Source organism: Sinohyriopsis cumingii, unplaced genomic scaffold, assembly GCF_028554795.1.
Source record: "Sinohyriopsis cumingii isolate HCF-2022 unplaced genomic scaffold, ASM2855479v2 utg000744l, whole genome shotgun sequence".
Classification (NCBI taxonomy): domain Eukaryota; kingdom Metazoa; phylum Mollusca; class Bivalvia; order Unionida; family Unionidae; genus Sinohyriopsis; species Sinohyriopsis cumingii.
The window spans coordinates 202,501-223,780 of NW_028315928.1; the positions used below are offsets into that span (position 1 = coordinate 202,501).

At 33.1% G+C, this 21,280-nt stretch overlaps 1 protein-coding gene across 1 annotated transcript in view; it reads right to left on the bottom strand.

The window, feature by feature from the left end:
- The window catches only part of LOC149773243 (zwei Ig domain protein zig-8-like), a 299,146-nt gene that overhangs the window by 175,120 nt on the left and 102,746 nt on the right, over positions 1-21,280 (bottom strand). The window contains exon 2 of the mRNA XM_089946557.1: positions 10,746-11,268. Coding sequence (XP_089802683.1) covers positions 10,746-10,878 — 133 coding nt within the window. The 5' untranslated portion in view covers positions 10,879-11,268. The remainder of the gene's footprint in view (positions 1-10,745; positions 11,269-21,280) is intronic.

Consider the following 21,280-nt stretch of genomic DNA (forward strand, 5'->3'; position numbering starts at 1 on the left):
AGAGGCACGGTAAGTTTGAGATATTAAAAGAAAAGAAACTGTAATGAAAATCACACAAATTAGGGTATATATCATTAGTACGTGTATTTTTTTCTCAGTCTGCGTTCAAATTAATTTCATCAGCTACTACATAAATTGTACATTTTCCTATACTAATTTGTCCTGTATAACTTCAGCACATCAAAAATATTTTACAAACTATTCAACACATCTAATCAATGGCGTTTGATATTTTAAGAGTGTCTTATATCACATAGATGTTGTAAAGTCAAGTATAACTGTACCATTGTGTTGGATGCTGATTTTGAACATGACATTGTTCGTGTCGAACGATCATGCGAAGTACAACATGATGGATGCAACACGCGTTTATTGGATTTACATTCTGCATTTATTAGTAACTGAAATTAAACTGCACATTCAAACTTGAAAATTAGTTTTGGATATCTTGAAGAAAGTATAACTATTTACCAAAGCTTACAAATGCAACAAAACTGGACAACCGAAATACGAAATGCAAGATATTTAAAGACTATGAGAATTAATAAAATGCGATTAAATTAGAATTGATATGGAGGGATGAAACGCTGGGTATAAAGTATATGCATAGATGCAGTACTGATGTAAGAGAGGTTCCTAGCGCGAAGCTCTGCTTATGGCAAACGTATGTCTATAAGATAATCGATGAGTAAGCTCTTTTTGGCAAAGGAAGTGCTTCAGAGTTGCTAAGATAAATACACAATGTCATGTCTACATCCAGTTTAAAAAAATACAAAGTGACTCTACAAAATCTTTGAACAGTAGTAATCATCCTCTACTTTTTTGAATTACTTTTGTCAAGATGACCAAATAATTGCCTGGTTGTTTTTGGTTTTTTTTGGGGTGGGGTGGGGTGGGGTTGTGGTCTTTTGTCTATTTGTCTTGCTTTATCCTTTAATAATCCTGTCTTGTCTTGCTAAACAACTTTTATTTGGGTGTCCTTTCCTTTTAACTGTATAATTATTTTGTATACAACATAATGCACATACTCATATATCGAATTGCCAACGTCTACAACGAGTACACAATCCTTTGATTATCTTATATTTTGAATAGTGAATATTAGTTATCCTACAGGAAAATTCTCCACTTTGAATTTTTCCGTGATAATTTCTTTAACAGTCTTTAATAATTTTGCCTGTTGATCGAAGCATACATTCGTGTTTATTAATTTATCTACTATTTACTCGGATCCTGTAATATTGATCGCCAAGTTACAATTGGTACTTTGTATTGACATTTAGATTGTGTCAATTGCTAAGCAAATATTCTGCCCTTTCTCCCGTGTCTCTAAGTCTATTTAATCCATCCTCAAATTCTTCTGCTATTGTATACGCAGGTCCCATCTGACGGTTTTCAAAATGCAGATGTTTCAATTCGTTAGTAATAAGGTTTTTCTCTGTTAGTTCGCAATAATAAGATTTTCCTCTTTTTGTTCGCGTTACAGTTATTCGCTGAATTTATTATTCCAACATCTTATGTATCTTCAATTCCATTACGGAACCGGATTTTCCATTGTACGCAGGTGACAATGGTATGCAGGTTAACCCCTCAAACTTAGATTCTGAACAAATACCATACGCTGAACATCATTATTATTATTATTATTATTATTATTAATTTTTATTCTTACTAGTAGTAGTAGCAGTAGTATTACTACTACTGCAACTACTAATACTACTACTTTTAGTAGTAGTAACATAAGGTTATTAATATTTTAGTTTAATGCACAGTATTATTTACAAATATGTGTTTCTCTCTTAAACTTATGTTGCAAGGATGATTAAATATTCGCCATCTCTTTTATAGTTCACATATCTTAGTTCATTTTGTGCACCATGACAAAACACAAACTTCACTACTTATTGTCATATACCATACGTTTAGCCATCTGAGGTAATTCGGCTTAGAACAGCTGCTTCGCTTCATAAATAGCTGGATTAACCAGTTACCAAACTCGCTTAGACAGAACAAAAGAGTTGGTTTTTACGGTGAGCTTGTAGTAAATAGGGAATGAAGCAAGTCACTTGTGGTTATTGTAAGTAAGACGTGAATCGAAACTGCGCTTGACAAAATAATGAATGAATCCTGGCACGAATGAAATGGGATGTAACCCGTATAGCAGCTCATCAGTGAGTTTCCTTCTCATCATATATATCCATATAGGTCTAATTAAAAGGCATTCATATAAATATAATAGTCTATACCCTGCTCGCTGACATAAAGGAGTATCATACTTCTGCGGTGAAAACATTAATGTTTTTTCTCATCATCCTGCAAGTGAACTGCTACACCCTCTCCCCTAATTATAAACACTGCTTCGTTTTCAACGACAATATTTGATAAGGGTTAATAGTGGCCCCCAAATAACATACAAAATTCGATGTAAGAGTATTTTGAAGTGCATCTGCCACATGCTCCGGATGTCTACTGCAACATATGTACATGTGCCGTACTGAAGTAATGTGATATTAATAGTTAACTATGTTCCCCTACTGCAACGTATGTATAAATGCCATAACGAAATAGTATACTATTAATAGTTCCCCTGCAACATATGTACAAATGCCATAATGAAATAGTATAATATTAATAGCTATGTGCCTCTGCTGCATTGCATGTACATATGCCATAATAACATACTCTGAAATTAATAGCTGTTTTTTACTTTACTGCATTGCATGTACATATACCATAATAAAATAATGTGAAATTAATAGTTTGTTTTACTCAACTGCATTACATGTACATATGCCTTACTAAAATAGTGTGAAATTAATGTTTTTTTTTTACTCAACTGCATTACATGTACATATGCCTTACTAAAATAGTGTGAAATTAATGGGTTTTTTTTACTCAACTGCATTGCATGTACATATGCCTTACTAAAATAGTGTGACATTAATGGTTTTTTTTTACTCAACTGCATTACATGTACATATGCCTTACTAAAATAGTGTGAAATTAATGGGTTTTTTTTACTCAACTGCATTGCATGTACATATGCCTTACTAAAATAGTGTGAAATTAATGTTTTTTTTTTTACTCAACTGCATTACATGTACATATGCCTTACTAAAATAGTGTGAAATTAATGGTTTTTTTTTACTCAACTGCATTGCATGTACATATGCCTTACTAAAATAGTGTGAAATTAATGGTTTTTTTTTACTCAACTGCATTACATGTACATATGCCTTACTAAAATAGTGTGAAATTAATGGTTTTTTTTTTTAACTCAATTGCATTGCATGTACATATGCCATAATACAATAGTGTGAAAGTAATGGTTGTGTTCCTACACTACCAAATATACACATATGCCACAATAAAATATTGTGTAATGAATAGTTAACTGAGTTCCTAAATCAGCGAGTGTTCGCACAGAAGTGAACACGGTTGATTTACAGAGAGAAGCCACGTTAACTAGCCATCTAATCTCAATGCAACTTTTTATATGTTCTAGTTTGAGATCATACCTACCAAACAAGAAAATGAGGACATGTTCTCTTTTGAGCTCACTCTTAAAAACAGAAAATTGAGTAGATCGTCTCGTTTGAGCTCCTCGCTAACAAAAAAAAATAAATAGGGAAAACTTTGTTACTTTGATGTCATCATACTGGCCTATTACACTGCATCAGAAAAATGGCATGTTATGTTTCCGTAAGAAAAGTGATTAAAAATGTTAATCGCTACGGTATGAAAGATTGTAGTTCTTTTCTATTTAGAATCGCATTTTGGTTGTATTCTGTAGCACCAATCACAATCAATTGGAATATTTAGATTAGAGTAGCGAAATGTAGTAGAAGGCATCAAGCAGTCGAATAAGTCAAGTATGTTATTTTGTGATTAAAATGTTCTCAAGTAAAAATAATCGTAAAAATGTTTACTAAAATATATTTTCACATGTAAACATATACAAGTAATTTGTAAGGTAGAAGAATTTAATAACTATAGTCTGATAATACAAACCCGTTTGTTTGTAAACCCCCCACCGATTTAAAAAATGGAAACCTTTAATGTGATAAAAAGTGCAAGGAACTTAGACAATTCATTCATTGATTTATAGTTTCTAACCTGACCATGAATAGAGTGGCCCTAACACCGTCATCTTATGCGTGTTTCATGCTTAACGGAAGTTTTCAGTGTAATAGACGGACATGCTGGGATCCATTTCCAGTTTCTGGACAAGTCCATTTTCAGCAAAGCGGTGCTTCACGACTACAGATGTACATACATAAGTCGTCTGCTTCCGATATCGAATCAAGCAAAGAAAATAATGACAACTACAAATTTGCTCTTCATGTGGATTTAACAAGCGGTTTAATTTCTATGTTTATATATGATGAGGGATATAATTCCTAACTCTCAACGTTATGTAATTTACGCAATTATTCAGCAGTTGCCGAACAGGATGAACTACTACGTCATTTTGTTGTCTGATGGAAATAAACTAGCCTATAGTGTACGCAATATGGTGCCGTGTTAGTATGGAACGTCCGTTAAGCATGAAATGGTACAGGGGATGCCAGCATTATCGCCATTATGGTCACAGTCAGTTAGAAATTATAATCAATGATTCAATTGACTTAGTTCTGTGCACTTTTTATCACATTAAACGTTCTCGTTTTTGAAATCGATAGGGGGTACAAACAAACGAGGATGTAGAGTCAGACTATAGAAACTGTCTTACAATTCAGACATCTAAGTTAATCTTTTATAATAAAAGTTTACCTGACGGTCGTTATGGTCTCTCTGAAGTTATTTCCCCTTACTTATGTGACCAAAACTAAAAATTCCGATTGTGATGCTGAATCTGACTTGCATTCTTTTCAGATAGGCTCAAATGGTTTACAAAAATAACAAAACTGAAAGGTACTGTCACACACACACACACACACACACACGCACACACACACACATATTGATTTGATTATTATCTGATTTAATTTTTTGTAAGTTTTAAAGCTGTTCATACCAGATGGTTTGCTAATTTTCGAGTTTCATAATATAATGGAATATTTTGTCAATTTGGTGTTTGTTTTTATTCAAGGCATTGTTCTATGCTCACTTGGTTAAGAAACCAGGAATTTAAGTTTCCAAGAATATGATGTATGCTGCATTCGCTTTCGAGACTGTATATTTTGTTATCTATCTATCTATCTATCTATCTATCTATCTATCTATCTATCTATCTATTAAGATATTTACTTTTTCTGTAAATAAAAGCAGGAGTTTTTATTCAAAGTAATCAGAGTAACGGAATTATTTAGTTTACAAAATTCTCAGGAGCCCACATGCGAAAATTTCACTGTCAGTCTCCCTCAACGAGGATAACTGTTTCTGTTATTTTGAAATTCAGCAAATTTTGACCAAGTGTTTCGTTTAAAATGCAAGCTTTTAGAAAAAGTATACTTCATACCCAAAAAAGTCACCGTGGTGTTTGTCTGAATATTTATAATGGATCAAACTTGATATATATGTCATTAAAAAAAAATACAAAGTAAAGAAAATCTGGAAATAAATTTTTAAATACGGCAAGAATTTCTTTAAAACCAAAATCATGCGCAATGTAATGATCATAGTCATTGAATGATCCGGGATTCGGTGGGTAGTAAATATGTTGTTGATGAGACTGTGGGACGGAACCCACGATTGGGCCCCAGAGGTTCAACCTCCTGAACCCTCTGTTAATTTAGACATTTGCTGGGTGCAATTGTAACCATCAAACTATAAAGACAACCTACTCTTGTAAACGTTGTTGTTGTTTGGCGCTCATCTTGATGGAGCATTAAGAGAGTTTACAAACATGTTAAAGGCACTGTTTCATCATGGAAGGCCTAATAGAAAACAAAGGCTGTTGTTATAACCAATGAGCTGTTTTATTTTCAAACATTCACAAATATTCACCCAAATAGTAACGCAAGACACTGTGCAGTAATACGGTTTGAATAATCTAATTTGGATATTCAAAGAACAATTTCTGAATTTACGTGCAAGCATGTTTGTTTGAGTAAACAAACATCTATAATGTCTCATAAAATTTTCATCATCTAACCGATTTGATTTTAAAAAATGACCTAAATATGTATACCTGTTGAGAAATATAAAGGAACGGCCGTCAGAAGGCACGTAGGGATGAGAGAGTAATTTTGAAAAATGTTAGCCGAAAGGCCATGCATACATTTTCGTGGTTATTATAAATGATATCATTCACAAATGCGCATTGTTCTTATATGTATAATAATTTCTTTAAACGTAGTATTATGAACTATGTTTGCAATGCATCAAGTCCGTCTAACTGCGGTCGACATTATGCACTTAAAGAAGTTCCTTAAGATATCAGACTGTCCACCATTCAACATGAATATTAAAGAAAGCACATAACTAATTATTCCATTTTCACTTACTCATTGCACAAATGACTGTTTGATATTACATGGGTTGTGGCCAGAGTAGTTTCTTAAAAGCTTTAGAAGCAATCTTATTTTAAACAACAAACAAAAATATTTCCAAATGTATGTACTTGTCTGGTTAATAATCAAGCTTAGTGTTTGCATGCAGACACATTTCAACTAAAGCGTAACAAAAATATACGCACATGTTACTATTTTTCGTTAAAACCTTCTCTTACAGTATTGTTCAACATTCACTTGAAAAACAAGCATGCTGAGGCCTACAATTGGTCCAAAGTTTTATTATCAAACCTTTTAGGCTAATTATTTTAGCGTTTTGATGTATGTTCACAATTGATTACCCAACAACTGATCGGACGGTAAGTGGCAAAATTGTTACGCAGTAATTAACGTTGTATACGAAAAGCTGAATATGTAGCCCTGGACCGAATGCCTATAACTACTTTCACAGACATATTGTGAATATCACAACTTTGGATAGGAAAAAAAAAAACAGATCTAAAACGTAAAAATAAAACAGTACAACAAAGTGTTCAACGTGTGTTAACCACACGCATAGAGCACAACACACCATACATAGAAAAACAAAAGTTGTTGTCAATGCTATTTCCAGGCTGTCTGTTTCTTATCGATAAATTAACCAAAGACACTAAGCGTGCCGTCATGGGTAGATTGTCCTATGCCATCGGTACATCTCTGGGATAAAACCTCTTCAGTACTTTTCATTGCCAACAGATGACACCGTTAGGAGATTGACCGGTAATTATATTAATTACAGACTACAGAAACATAACAGGACAACATACGATATGCTTAAAGGCACTGAACACTAAAGAGGTGTTACAATCTGGTACAATGGATGACATAAAATGAAATGGAAAAAATTTCAGGCACTGTCAGTGTAACAGCGGCTGGACGATATGTTGCAGGGATATATTCATACCTCGGTGCCTTTTAGTGCAACATTACCAGAATTTATTGCAGAAGCTTTTAAGAAGATGTTGATTTACAACAACGTTTGAAATCATGATCAAACAGTGGCATCATTAAGCAGGATTACGACGTGATATGTAAAGCAATAACTGACAGTCAGATCGGCCATAAATGGTTCTTTGTAATCATCAAATGATGTAACAATTACAACAAGATATAAACGCAGTAAATAAGAAACGAATTGATACAGAAAGTCATTACATAGAAACCTAATGTAGAGCGTGTCTAGGGAAAGTATAGCAACAGGAAAATAGAGATACAAATAGTGTTTGAAAGAAGCTACATCTTTGTAGTTTTGCACGAAAAACATCGCCTGAAAGTTTATTATGACGCATAGGCAAAACACGCTAATATACATGCATAAATGTTTCACATAAAGACATACTGAAGTCTAAATAAATGACACAAATCAAGCACTTTCTTTTATAATATCGATGCTTTTATAACAATTAAATGTTTTCGAAAATTTTTAAGGAAAATGTGTCTGCAGATGATGACATTGAAGAAATTATAAACATTGAATGTTTCAAACACAATGTTGTATCATTGAACACTACATAAACGGTGCACCAATCCACATAGAAAACACAATACTTAGAAAACATACTGTCATCTATACAGCTATCTATTGAATCGGTACCAGTTTTAGGGTTTCTTAAACTAAAGTGTTATACCATTTTGAAAGCGACGTGGAGAAAATAAAACATGGAAGAGGATAAGTATGTTCAGTTAATACTTGAACTGTTTGATAGAGATCTGAATATTAAAATTCAGCAAAACAATCAAGAGATAACACAGGTAAATAATGTATTTAGCAGATGTATAACTTATTCCAACAAAAAAGACGAGACCTGACTGATCGATAAGTTGCAAATTAATAGCGAAGTGTATAGAATTAATAAAAAAGGAGGACAGCAAAGAAAAAACTGATGATTAGGAAAACATGACGAGAGCTTTAAAATTTAATTATTACTAAATTCAATGACACGATTAAAGCAATGAAAGATGCATTTCCTGAATTTTTCAACAAGTTATACACTCGTGCATAAACATCCAAACAGATACGAACGAATATTTTGATATAAAGTGTGTTCATAACTGCGGCATGGTGCAGTATTAACGAGGAAGACGAATTAGATAAAGCTAGTAAACTGATGCATTAAACATGTTTGCGTGTTTGTGCAACATGTCCATCCTCAGATCATGGTTGTGTTCTTACAAGAGCAGTAGTAATTCATTCGTTAGAATGCTTTTAAAAACCATGGCATATGATTCGGAAGCTACGATGATCTTCAGCTGAATGCTGTCAATGTTCCAATGCTTACAATGTCGTTATAGTATACCGGAAGCTATGATCTTTTCAGGACGAATTCTTTCAGCGTTGCTATGATACACCGGATGCTATGATGTTTTCAAGATGAATGCTAACAATGTCTTTTTTTATCATATACCGGAAGTTATGATCCTTTCAAGCTGAATGTTTAGAATCTTGTTATAAAATGCCGGAAGCTATGATTCTTTCAAGTGGTATGCTCACAGCGTTGTTGTTAGTACAAATATAATTGAGCAATGATACATGAACGATAAATTGAGAACACTGCAATCAAAGACAGAAATCCTTACTTAAAGTCAATATTAAGTACACTATAGGTATGTCTTAATATATCAATTCCCTGAAAGGCTTTAAGAATTGTGCTTGTGAACCGTTTGAGAGTGTGTCCAAAGTTCCCCTCCTCTAATCCTTTTAAAATAGATGCCACAAAACCAAGTTGCGTTTGAACAAGAACATTCGAATGCACGTGCCAGACAAGATCATATTAGGTAAGGATGTCAAGGTTACTCGTGCTACATACGTGTCAAGGGAATTAAACGACTGAATTGGGAATGCACAAACGCAACTAGTGGCCTTATGGGGACTCAAAGCTGTTTCAATATTACAATCAGTTTCATGTCAAACGTCTTGTACAGCAAACATTAGTTAGAAAATCTAGACCATTGTCGTCAATATCTATTTTTGAATTCAGATTCCACTCATGATTTCCAACAGAGTGATAAGCCAAATTATGGTATGTAACAATGCATCAAAAATGAAAGCATCAATGTTCGAGACAAATCTCCTGTGGTGATATAGGACTACAGCGAAACTTCATACGATATCGCACTGCACGATGATCTATATGTATCACGTGGCCTTATTTACCATGCAACATTTACTTACATGCCAGATTGTCAAAGCCGTTTTGATAACTGCAATCAATCCTGACTGTTCTGGTAAGGATTAGATTTAAGTTATCATGTTCTTATATCCTACCTATACGAGTGTTATTGTGAGACTTGTATTATGTGGCCGACGTTTCTCCGAGTACAATGCTATTGAGGTCAAAGTGCAAGTAATGGATTGCCAAGGCATGTTGCGACAAGATCCAAGATTTAAAAAGAAACGTCCATGACTTTGTATTTTCGTTTTCTTTGGGCAGAAGGAACAAATGTGATTTAATGCAAATGAGGCAACTATAAGTGAACAATATCGACATTATTTAAACCTTAGACAATTTTATTATTATTATTATTATTATTATTATTATAATCAGTTCTTTAAAACCATGTTATAGGGACATATTTATTTTTTTCATTGTTCATAATTTGTGAAGTTGATGGAATATAAATTTGTCGGATGATTCGGAAAGTATATTTAGGAAAAAAGATAATACAACCTTAAAGATTTGTCGTTAGAAAGGTAAAAAGAAAAATATAAATATAATATAGTTTCAATAATAATAATAATAATAATAATAATAATAACATTAATGAAACTAAATATTAGTTGGATAACATATTGCTATTTCCGTTTCTGAACCGCGATGGCTGTTTTCGGAGATAGAGCCATTATATATCCACACATAAAGAAACCATTACCATTCAATATAGTGAATCCAATAAGTTGTATGAAATATCACGTCAGTCTGATGAGTATATTTGTTCTATATTATAGTACAATCAGACACAATTAATATTGATTCCAAACTTTGTTGCCAATTAAAGATTAATCCATTGTAGGAACTAAAAGCATGTATAACCTATAATAAATATAATCTATAATAAATGGAGAGGAAAGAGACCTTGCAAGGGTTGAGTAGCGAAGTTTTCATTATTTGTAATGTTTTTCAGTCATTGTGTTTGAACATTTCTTGATAGCGCCTCTATCCAGATTAAAACATCAAAAACATGTTTGAGAAAAAAGACATAAATAACAGACCATAACTGCTATTGAACGTTAAGAAAAATCTGTATACATACCATCCAAACAGACGAGGAGAAGTAATTTAAATATCATAAATATTCGTACCAGCCTGAGCATGACGGTCTTTTCTGAGACGCGTGAAATACTTATGATGCTTTGTAGGCCCGACGAAAAGAGGTGATTATACATATCCTGTCTGTTTTGTACAGACAACAGTCTGGAGGTGGTGCGATCCTTAAATTACACTGTTGTGTCAACCATCTATATATTTCTTTCGTATTTCACAGAGATCATGCAACATATCTTTCTTTCTTTTACTAGAAACGAAAAACGACTTTATCTGTAGCGTTTAGAAACGACACAGGTAGTTTTCCTATCCACCAGTATTCCATCGCAGTCACTTCGAATCCAAACTGGATACTCCACACGAATTAAAGATAAAACACAACACAGTGATTTGCAAGCTAATCTTATTTAGTATTTTACAGAATTATCATAACATAACTACTAAATCCACATGTACAGAATATAATTTATGTCCTTTTCATCGATTTTCGCCGAGAACTTGTTCCGATCGGGCTGAAAAATAAAAAGAATTCTGAATTGCGATCTTTTTATAACATGTTGTTTAAGAATGGAAAGAATTTTAATCACACAGCGTTTAACATATATGTCACAATATTTTAAAGGAGAGAATTGCTACCACACATCATTTGTCAGATATATCACAACATTATCAATGACACTATTGTTGCCACACAGTCTGACATATATGTCATAACATTATCAATGATACCATTGTTGCCACACAGACTGACAGATATATCATAACATTATCAATGACACCAATGTTGCCACACTGTCTGACAGATATGTCATAACATTATCAATGACATTATTGTTGCAACACAGTCTGACATATGTCATAACGTTATCAATGACATAATTGTTGCCACACAGACTGACAGATATGTCATAACATTATCAATGACACCATTGTTGCCACACTGTCTGACAGATATGTCATAACATTATCAATGACACCATTGTTGCCACAGAGTCTGACAAATATGTCATAATATTATGAAAATCTAAAAATGGATCGACACCTTACAAAGTTGACATATCGTTTAAAATATTACCAGAAGCAAGGGTGATGTAAATGTCATCAGATGATTGCTACATGCAAATAGGAAACTAGATTTGTATTTTGTAACTCAGCTGCATTTATATAGCCTGTTACTTTCATGCACATGTTCTGTATATGCCGATTATAAGAATGTTTGAATGTAAAGCATATAAATGAACATTTTTCGTCAAAATATGTTACTTGCCTGCTGAAAGCATTTCGTTGATACTTATTGCTTATGGCTGCCAATATGGACTTTAATTTATTTAATTTCTACTCATTTGTGTCATAGCTGTGAAACATTTTACAGATGTACCCGGTACAAAAAGATCCATCTTCATGTATTATTTTTTATAACAATAATGAGACCCATGCTAATGTATTATCCTTTTACAACGATGATGAGACCCAAGTTAATGTATTGTCTTTTATAACGATAAGGAGACCCATGTTAATGTATTATCTTTTATAACGATAAGGAGACCCAAGTTAATGTATTATCTTTTATAGCGATAAGGAGACCCATGTTGTTAATGTATTATCTTTTATAACGATTAGGAGACCCATATTTATGTATTTTTTTTATAACGATAAGAAAACGCATGTTTATGTATTATGTTTTACAACGATAAGGAGACCATGGTTAATGTATTATTTTTTATAACGATGATGAGATCCATGTTATTTTTTTATAACATTAATGAGCCATATTTAAGTCAGAAATCATGCTATTTATTGGTTCACCAATTGAACGATTTAGGAATCCATCAAAACTTTAATGAGGTATTATTTGGACTTCATGCTTAGAATACTTGTTGTTTGTATCGGAGCTTAAAATATTTATGTTTAAGGATAATGTCAGAAAACGCACGATTCCTATGAGAGGTTGGATATTTAGTGGATGTTGCCTTGCTTACATAATGTACTAGGATGAGTTTGGCTATTATGGGGTTGAGTCTATGTTTACGTCATAAGAGATGACGGGTTCGGCTATTTAGGGGACGATGCCCTGTTTACGTCATATAAGATGACGGGTCTGGCTATGTATGGGGACGATGCCCTGTTTACGTCATATAAGATGATGGGTCTGGCTATGTATGGGGCATGATGCTTTGTTTACGTCATATGAGAAGACGGGTTTGGCTATTTAGGTGATGATGACATGTTTTAGTCCTATGAGAGGACAGATATGGCTATTGAGGAAAATAATGCCTTGTTTGCATCATATGAGAGGACGGGTTTGGACATGTAGGAAATAATGACGTGTTTACACAAACGAATTAGATGTAACAAAAGAAAATATGTCGCGTGCAAAAAATTGGAGTCGAATAATAGAATGTGAAAATCTATTGTTATACGTTTACAAAACCGTTATGCATTTGAGAACCATTCAAAAACAAAATATCTATTTGCTTTTACACAAGTGAATATACTTTTACCGAATGTCCGTTTTCGTCATATGTACCTAAACAGCATGCGTGTTTTAATTTAAATTGTTACTTTTATTTATTTTAATTATGGGCTGCCACCTGGTGCAAATGAAAACAAATCTCAGTTTGTTTCGTGTTCATCTTAAACGATCAAACTTTGGCGCAATCGAATGTTTTAAAATTTTCCTCCCAAATAAAATCCAATGAATCCAATTTGGACGTGCCTACTACAAGCTGCGTATTTTTAGCTTAGGATGACAGTCACTGTTAAGTGATTGTATCCATCAATTATTGCATCATGTATTTTAGTCTACTTTGCCCTTTTGTCATATCACATTAATTGCTATGGCCATATATAACTTGCTCTGATTTATTCCATGTTAACGACTTTCATCTACATTACTGCTGACATGACAGTTTTGCTTATAGTACAATTGTTCTAAAATGAAATTGTCATGTCTGAAATTCTTACATGATGTATGTTAAAATCAACTTTGTTTTGAAGGGCTAGGATGAGGTGGATAAAAGGATCATCAAAGTCTGACGTTTAGTGGAAATGTTTTCCTGCGGTTCCTAGATTATTAACACAATTTTACACATATTTTTGATTATTATCGTAAACTTCAATTTTGATATTTGCGAACGGAATTAAAATAATTAACGGCAAGTTTCATTAAGTCCCATTCGCGAGAAGAAATGACGACGGCTAAGGCCGTTTAGTTTACTTAATTAATAATTTAATTTACTTCATCAGTTATTTCCTGGAGGGTTGGAAATAACTCTGCTGAAACAAGGATTTAGGGTTGATATTATTTTTAGGGATACACTGTTAGATGATACATTATGTAGTGACGTTCGTTGTTTGCAGTCAAAAACGATTTTATATCTCTTTGTGGTTTATTGGTTTGAAATATAAAGTACATCGTAGTTAAAGATTTATATGAAAGAAACAAAAAAAAATATTATTAAAAGCATTGAAAAGCTCGTTACAGAGCTTAGCAAATAATTTACAAATTAAATAACTTAAAACAATATAATAACAGCAATATTTCAATTAGATACATTAAGTTACGGATATTTTTGAAGTTTAGAATGACTGAATATTCCTGAGAAAAGTAAAGACTGTCGAATTTTGTGAAAGGTTTGTTGTACCTTGTTTCTGAAGTTTCTTCCTGCGTTTATACCTCTCACAATTGTACGAAATACAGCTTTCTTCTAAGTACAATATTAAATCCTGTTAAAATAGGGTAAGGATAACACGTTGAATTATGTTTTCCTGAAAAACCTTTCTTCGGTCATAAGCCTAGATCTTTGTGTTTCCTGTACTGACAGATCCATTGTTCTCTTGCAAATGCGTGCTGAAAAAAATCGAAGATTTCCGCTTTATCTAAGAACAGGCCTTTATATTTTTTCCCACAGACTGGTGATTTTAATATTAATATTTGCCACAATATTCAATATATTGATTGGTGCCACAAGATAAAACAAATAAAGAGATTGTTCAGTACAATATTTTCGCCTGATATCCAATTTTTTCACGCACGTATGAATTTTTTGCATTATCAAGAACATAGCCATTGGAAAGCCCCTACTTTCTTGTGTCTTCTAACAATTGTCAACCACTTATTTCATCACATAATATACGGTAATTTGTATTGTAATACGCATCAGGAAAATGACTTTTAGAATCGTTATTTCCATGACTACATTTGTCAGATCAAGATTTAGATTCAATTTACCAATGCCATTTTCCGTCCTAACTGTATGGGCTGTGAACTGTGCAATGTTGGTCATTCCATTAGTTTTAAAAATTAAACATACAAGGTTCCATGATTCATGCAGAATTTTCAGAACGTTTTGATGTGAATTACTGACACGATTTATAATAGTCATGCTAAAATTACTATTTTGTCTAATTTTAGTTCTTTCTGTTCTTTTTATTCCAGTAATAATAATAATAATAATAATAGCTGTGGTATCCGAAGTAGTTATATTGCACTTGTCGAGAGCAATTAATTTAGTACAAGATCAATGACTTCGTTTCGTCGAGATTTGCTGAGTTATTTACATATTACCTGTGAGCATCTTTCCTTTGCCATTATGTTAAAGGATCGTGGAAATTGCAGGCAATTGTACTTCTAAGCAGGTACAAAGTAATATAATATAAATATATAGATATTATCACTAATACCACATTGTCACGTTTGGAATATCTTACAACAACTACAAGTCATAACGATATAGACAATACCACGCAATTCTTTGGCTATAAGCGTGTACACAGTGAAGACTGTTGATATCTGCATGTCTTTTATTGCTAAATAATATTACGGAATATCCACCGGATATAGCTAAATAATGCAAGGAAGCGAACTGGGCGATGAAAATGGACAATTAAACCGTTTAATGCACTAACGATGGACTTGATCTCGTAAAGACATCATACCATTCACTCAATGAAATTATTATCTCTCCTTCGTACTGTTTCTGTCTCTCGCTCCCACTCCCTCCATATATATATATATATATATATATATATATATATATATATATATATATATATATCTCATGCATAAACGCCAAAACAGAACGGAAAATGTTATCACGGGATTCTATATTAGAATATTTGGTAACACTATAGCATCATCAAGCATTCTCCTGTAGAACCCAGGGAAAGCACTTTGCGTTATGTTTGGCGTCTATTTATAATTCTCTATAACTAAGTTGATATACCTTTCTTTATGTTGTAGGTATTTGGAATGACTGTGTAATCAAATGAACATTAGTTGCTAGGTCGACATATGACTGTATCAGCTACGCACTAGTGCATATACCACCGAATTTGAGGCATCACGTTTTAGTGATATGCGCTTAGTCGGGCTGGTATATGGACTGGAGCAGGTAAGGCGATGAATGCCATTTATTCGCGAACCTGGCTTAAAATCTTTGAGGAGTAGAAATTAAAAATTATCTAAACTGCGTCATAGTATTGTTTGTGCCTTTGATTAAAGGGACTTAATTCAAGTGAAAAGATAATCAATAATACAGGTGACGATTTTTCGCATTCCATTTTAAAATGAATATGATTTTAAAAGGTTTGCGGTCGATTTTATATGAGAGCTCAGAATACATTTTTCTTTTCTGCAGATTTGCACTTTGAAGAGAACAAATAGTGTGATTTATATTGTAACTAGCTTGCATCACGGAGAATTTAGTCATTGCTAAATTTAGAAATATGCTTGAAGGGAACAATGTATACAGTTTGCACATAGATACACTTAATCAAGTTGCTATGATATTTCTCTATTGAAACTGTTGATGTTATAACGCAATATATTTCGACCGTTTGTTACCTTGAAAGCAAATATTTTCCTTAAAACACTGTTTTCGTTGCTAAGTTTTGTTGCACATTTGCAACCTAGTTTCCTGATATCGACATGGTTTGTAAGTAAACTGAGACAAGGGACCTGAATCATTTATCTCAGATGTAATTAATATTGAGAATATCTTGCAGCAATTAGAAACGCAGACCAAACACACATGGTATGATAATACTAGAATCTTTGAATAATTAAATTGTAAGCAATTGATAATCACTTAAAAGACTTACTGTTTGCATAGAAATAATATTAACAGATTATGGAAAGGGGTAATATCATTAGTATTTTTATTCATATCATTCCTTTTCAGAAATAAAATCCACATAGAGGATGTTAGCAGCTTTGATATGTCATAAAGATGTATTATTCTTCATCATCCTAATTTACTAAATAAAAGAATAAATACTATTAGAGTTTATATTAGCTTTGTTGCATTTTAATATAAAACACCGTTGATCTCCAAAGAGACAATTCATTAAAGGTCTTTGAAAATACATTTTTGACGAATCATCAGAAATTTAAAAAAAAAATACATTATTGACCGTTTTAGGTTCAGCTGTCTGGTCCGGATATAAATTAAACAGTAACAAGAAGAAAACACAAATAGAAGGAAACCTAGCGTCTAAGCATAAGACAAGTAAACCTTGAATAGCACCGTTATCTGAAACAGCTTCATTGCAACTTCCTGATCCGGAGAAATTGTTATAATTTATTTTTAAATTGTCTTCCAAGCCATGATAGCATAACAGTTATTGGTGTAATCCAAATCTTTATGCACGCAATAATTGGTTGGGGCAACAATCCTAAGTATATCACGCAATGATTTCAATGAATGCATGCAAATATGTGGATATTATAACCAAGAAGTCCTGGACACAACTTCCTTGTAATTCAAGGAAATTTAAGTTGGAATTTTAAAATACATAACAAATTAAGCGCTAGGTCATTACTGCAAAGCTGCATGTGTGTTTGATAGGCTCTGGCAGCCGCTATATAGCCCCTCTATCTACTGTAGACGAGGATCTGAGACAATGTTGATGCCCGTATCATGCATTTAAGCTGGGAAGTATCGGCGCTTTATCTGGAATACAAAATAGATAGTTGAATGTTTATCTTTATGAAGTGTTATTCGCGAGATGATACCAAGATAAAGAATTGATCTGTGTTCGATACAGATCTAAGAGCGTCAGGAAGTTTGCTAGCAACGGTTATTATTCGAATGAGTGGAATCCTAGATTGGAATGCTGAAATAGGATTTAAAGCTTAAAGTTAAATCGATAAGGACAATCTGAAGATTTGATAGCAGTGACTAATTTGTCCTATTCTCAGACATTTTGTGTAATTGTTCTTGCTGTGTGTTTAACGCAATTCTTCAATACACGATAGGGTACACATGGAGTCCATTATAACTGGTGAAGGAAAGGAACAATCCGGGAAAACCCGAGCCCGAGACTAGAACTCACACGGAGATGGCATTCATCGGTAATGCCGAGCATTTTAGACCACTTAGCTAACCGGTGTCCCTTGTGCAATTGTCGCATCATACATATTTTTGATTTTACTTGCAATGATAAAAACAATAAAAAAGCTATGATGCAAATGTAGTACAGAGTGACTTAAGTATATGAAAGAAAATCAAAGAACAATAATACGTGCATTACCGGCTGTTTCTATATATGAAAGTCCTCTCAGATACGGGATCATTTCTAATTAGACAAGTATACTAAGAGTCATATGGACACAGATGAATGTAGTTAAAATAGTTGAAATGGGAAATTCTGTATTCGTAATTGTGAAGCCGATGAACAACTTTCATGACCTAAGAAAGAAATTCTGTTCTAACAGTAGTTTCGAAAAGTAATAATAAATTGTGTATAATAAATGTAGTGAAGACAATGCAATATATATATATATATATATATATATATATATATATATATATATATATATATATATATATATATATATATATATATATATTGTGTATGTGTGTGTGTGTGTGCGCCTGTCTGTGTCGGTATGTTCATTTTGCTATCAAAAAGTATTATAAAGTATATAAGGCGATACAAATTACCATATGAGCGTCAGCTTACGTTTAAGATTAGAGCTTTGTTTAATAGTACCACCGATATATAATAAACGAATGACAGAAAACGTTAGACAAATATTTATCGAGAGAATGAAACTTTACTTAAAATATCGTGAGATTTCATGTGATAACGGATAAAATATGTTATAGAGCCATACAAGACACACTTACCAGGCAATGGGGATATATGACCAGACTAGCGATCCAAAACTGTTTGTCATTCGCATAAATATCCAGGACCAAAACACACAATCAGTCAATGGGGATATATGACCAGACTAGCGATCTAAAACTGTTTGTCATTCACATAAATATCCAGGACTAAAACACACAACTGCTATGCAAGAGACAGTTGACAGCAATGCTTGTAAATGTTTAGCTCAAGCCTTGAATAATTACGTTAGCCGTAATCTAAGGGGCCCTGCAAATCATTATTGATTTTAATGTTTTATTATGTTTAAGAGTTCTTCAATTATTCCCTGTGCTCTATGTCAGTTCTAGTTTTTCCCATAGTTGGAACGACTATTAAGTCAAGCACATTGCATACTTCGACACTAAATCGAAATTCATCAGAACGTTTCAACATTAAATAAACAGTAGTAAGAGTTCTTTGCGAAATGCTTGAATACATTTTTGTTTATAAACCTCTGCGTCAAACGTTCACTGGAAGGCACAGTTTCTCCAAACCCACCATCGCGTGATGGATGAATTTTATTGTTAGCTTGCTTAGGTCAGCAATGTTTACAAAGATATGGACTAAGTTAAACGAAATTCACATTAAAGTGATATTTGTTCATAAAACAAATGGGACCCAGTTATGTAACTTGCAATGAAAATGAATATAAATGTCGGAATCAAATATTTGATATTTCCGAAAATATAACTGTGGCATAAACATAGTGTTACAACAATAGCATAAAATACTGCGAAAAAACAATAAACGTTCATAGCTATTAGATATTGTTTTTAGTTCTGTCTGAAAATGTTTTGCACTCCTGTCTCAGAGAAATCAATATATGGATGCATTATTCACTTGAATTGCAGTTCTTCATCTATCAGTTTAAAATCTTTTGAGACGTGTGTGTTGCAGACGGCATAAATTGAATGTAATGTATTTCATTTGTATCACATCTTAAGGGAATTATAGAAATATTGCATAGAGGTCAACTTTTGATTTGTTTCAACTTTTAAAAGTTGTCACTATTAAGGTGATACAAATTAAGAAGTAGGTGATGTAAATTTGGACTGGTAATGTGTTTATAAACGATTTAGACAACATGAAAAGCCCAAAGTTAATGCAGATTGTAATACGTAAGCATTCTAGATCCATGCGTTGATAAATAATTAGCTGAACATAAACAAATATATGAGAAAGAGATGCTTTATGAATATTTAAAGAATGCAGTTTTATTACTTTTTCTTCGAATGAGAAACATAAGTTTAAGACACGATTTCTTCTTGAAAACCCTTCTGTACATATGATATTTTTGCTTTCCTTTTGAAGGTTTATTTGCTAGTCAAAAGGACTTGATCACAAAGTAGTTCATCTAATCTATTTTTATTACGATTCTGGTGCAGTCATGCTATTTATGGTATAAGATACGTTAGGAATGTGCTAAAGGTTCCGAAGTTCACAATTCACAACAGATTTCACATTGGTAGAATCCAGCGGTATTTCCTTGATCAAGCAGTGTCAAACCCTGGCACGGTTCCACTAGAAGTCATAAATTTACCCCAACTTCCTTAAGACTTCCATACAACTTCTGCTGCAAATTCGAAAGCCCAACGTGTCCATCATAAACATACATTTTATTCTAATCAATTCAGGATCACAAGTCTCACATTTTTCCAACTGTATATCAACCACATATCTGCATGGTTTCTCTTCATCAACTTTTCGTACCGTTAGCATTTGACGCAGTAATACTATACAACTATCCCCTAACACAGGGAACTATTTCTACTATGCCACCCTAGGTCAGTCAATTCATGATTTGGGCTACATTTCACCTGTAAAACTGCATCATATTTGCCAACATGGCGACATGGACGGTGTCTGCCGAGTCCCTTCTAGTTTATTACATTATGTAATTTACCAGTCTCCTACCGTAAATAATGAACTTACATTCACGTAACCAATGTACACAACTAGGTTTAAATAAGGACTATGGAACGACAGGGACATTCATGCAGCTCTGACCTGAATTCATCAAACGTAAACCATGACATCATGGAACTCATTAACACTTCACTCCGTGTCGTTTGCTCTTAGTAATAGGCTAATTATTTCGGGATAAGGAATATTTTCACTGGATCGAGTTCAAATAATCAAACAAGTAATCACGAAAATCTAAGAAATCCTTAACACAAAATGTGCATGCTCCAAATTTATTACATTATGATATGTCAATTACAGAGCAATATGTCAATGCTTTATGACACTCTTTACGATACCAACGTGTGCTTGCCAATATCAAGACAATTTATATATATATATGCATTGCAGTTTTACCAACATTAAGGTAACTAATATATATTTAGAGAAGGTCTATTGTAAGATACC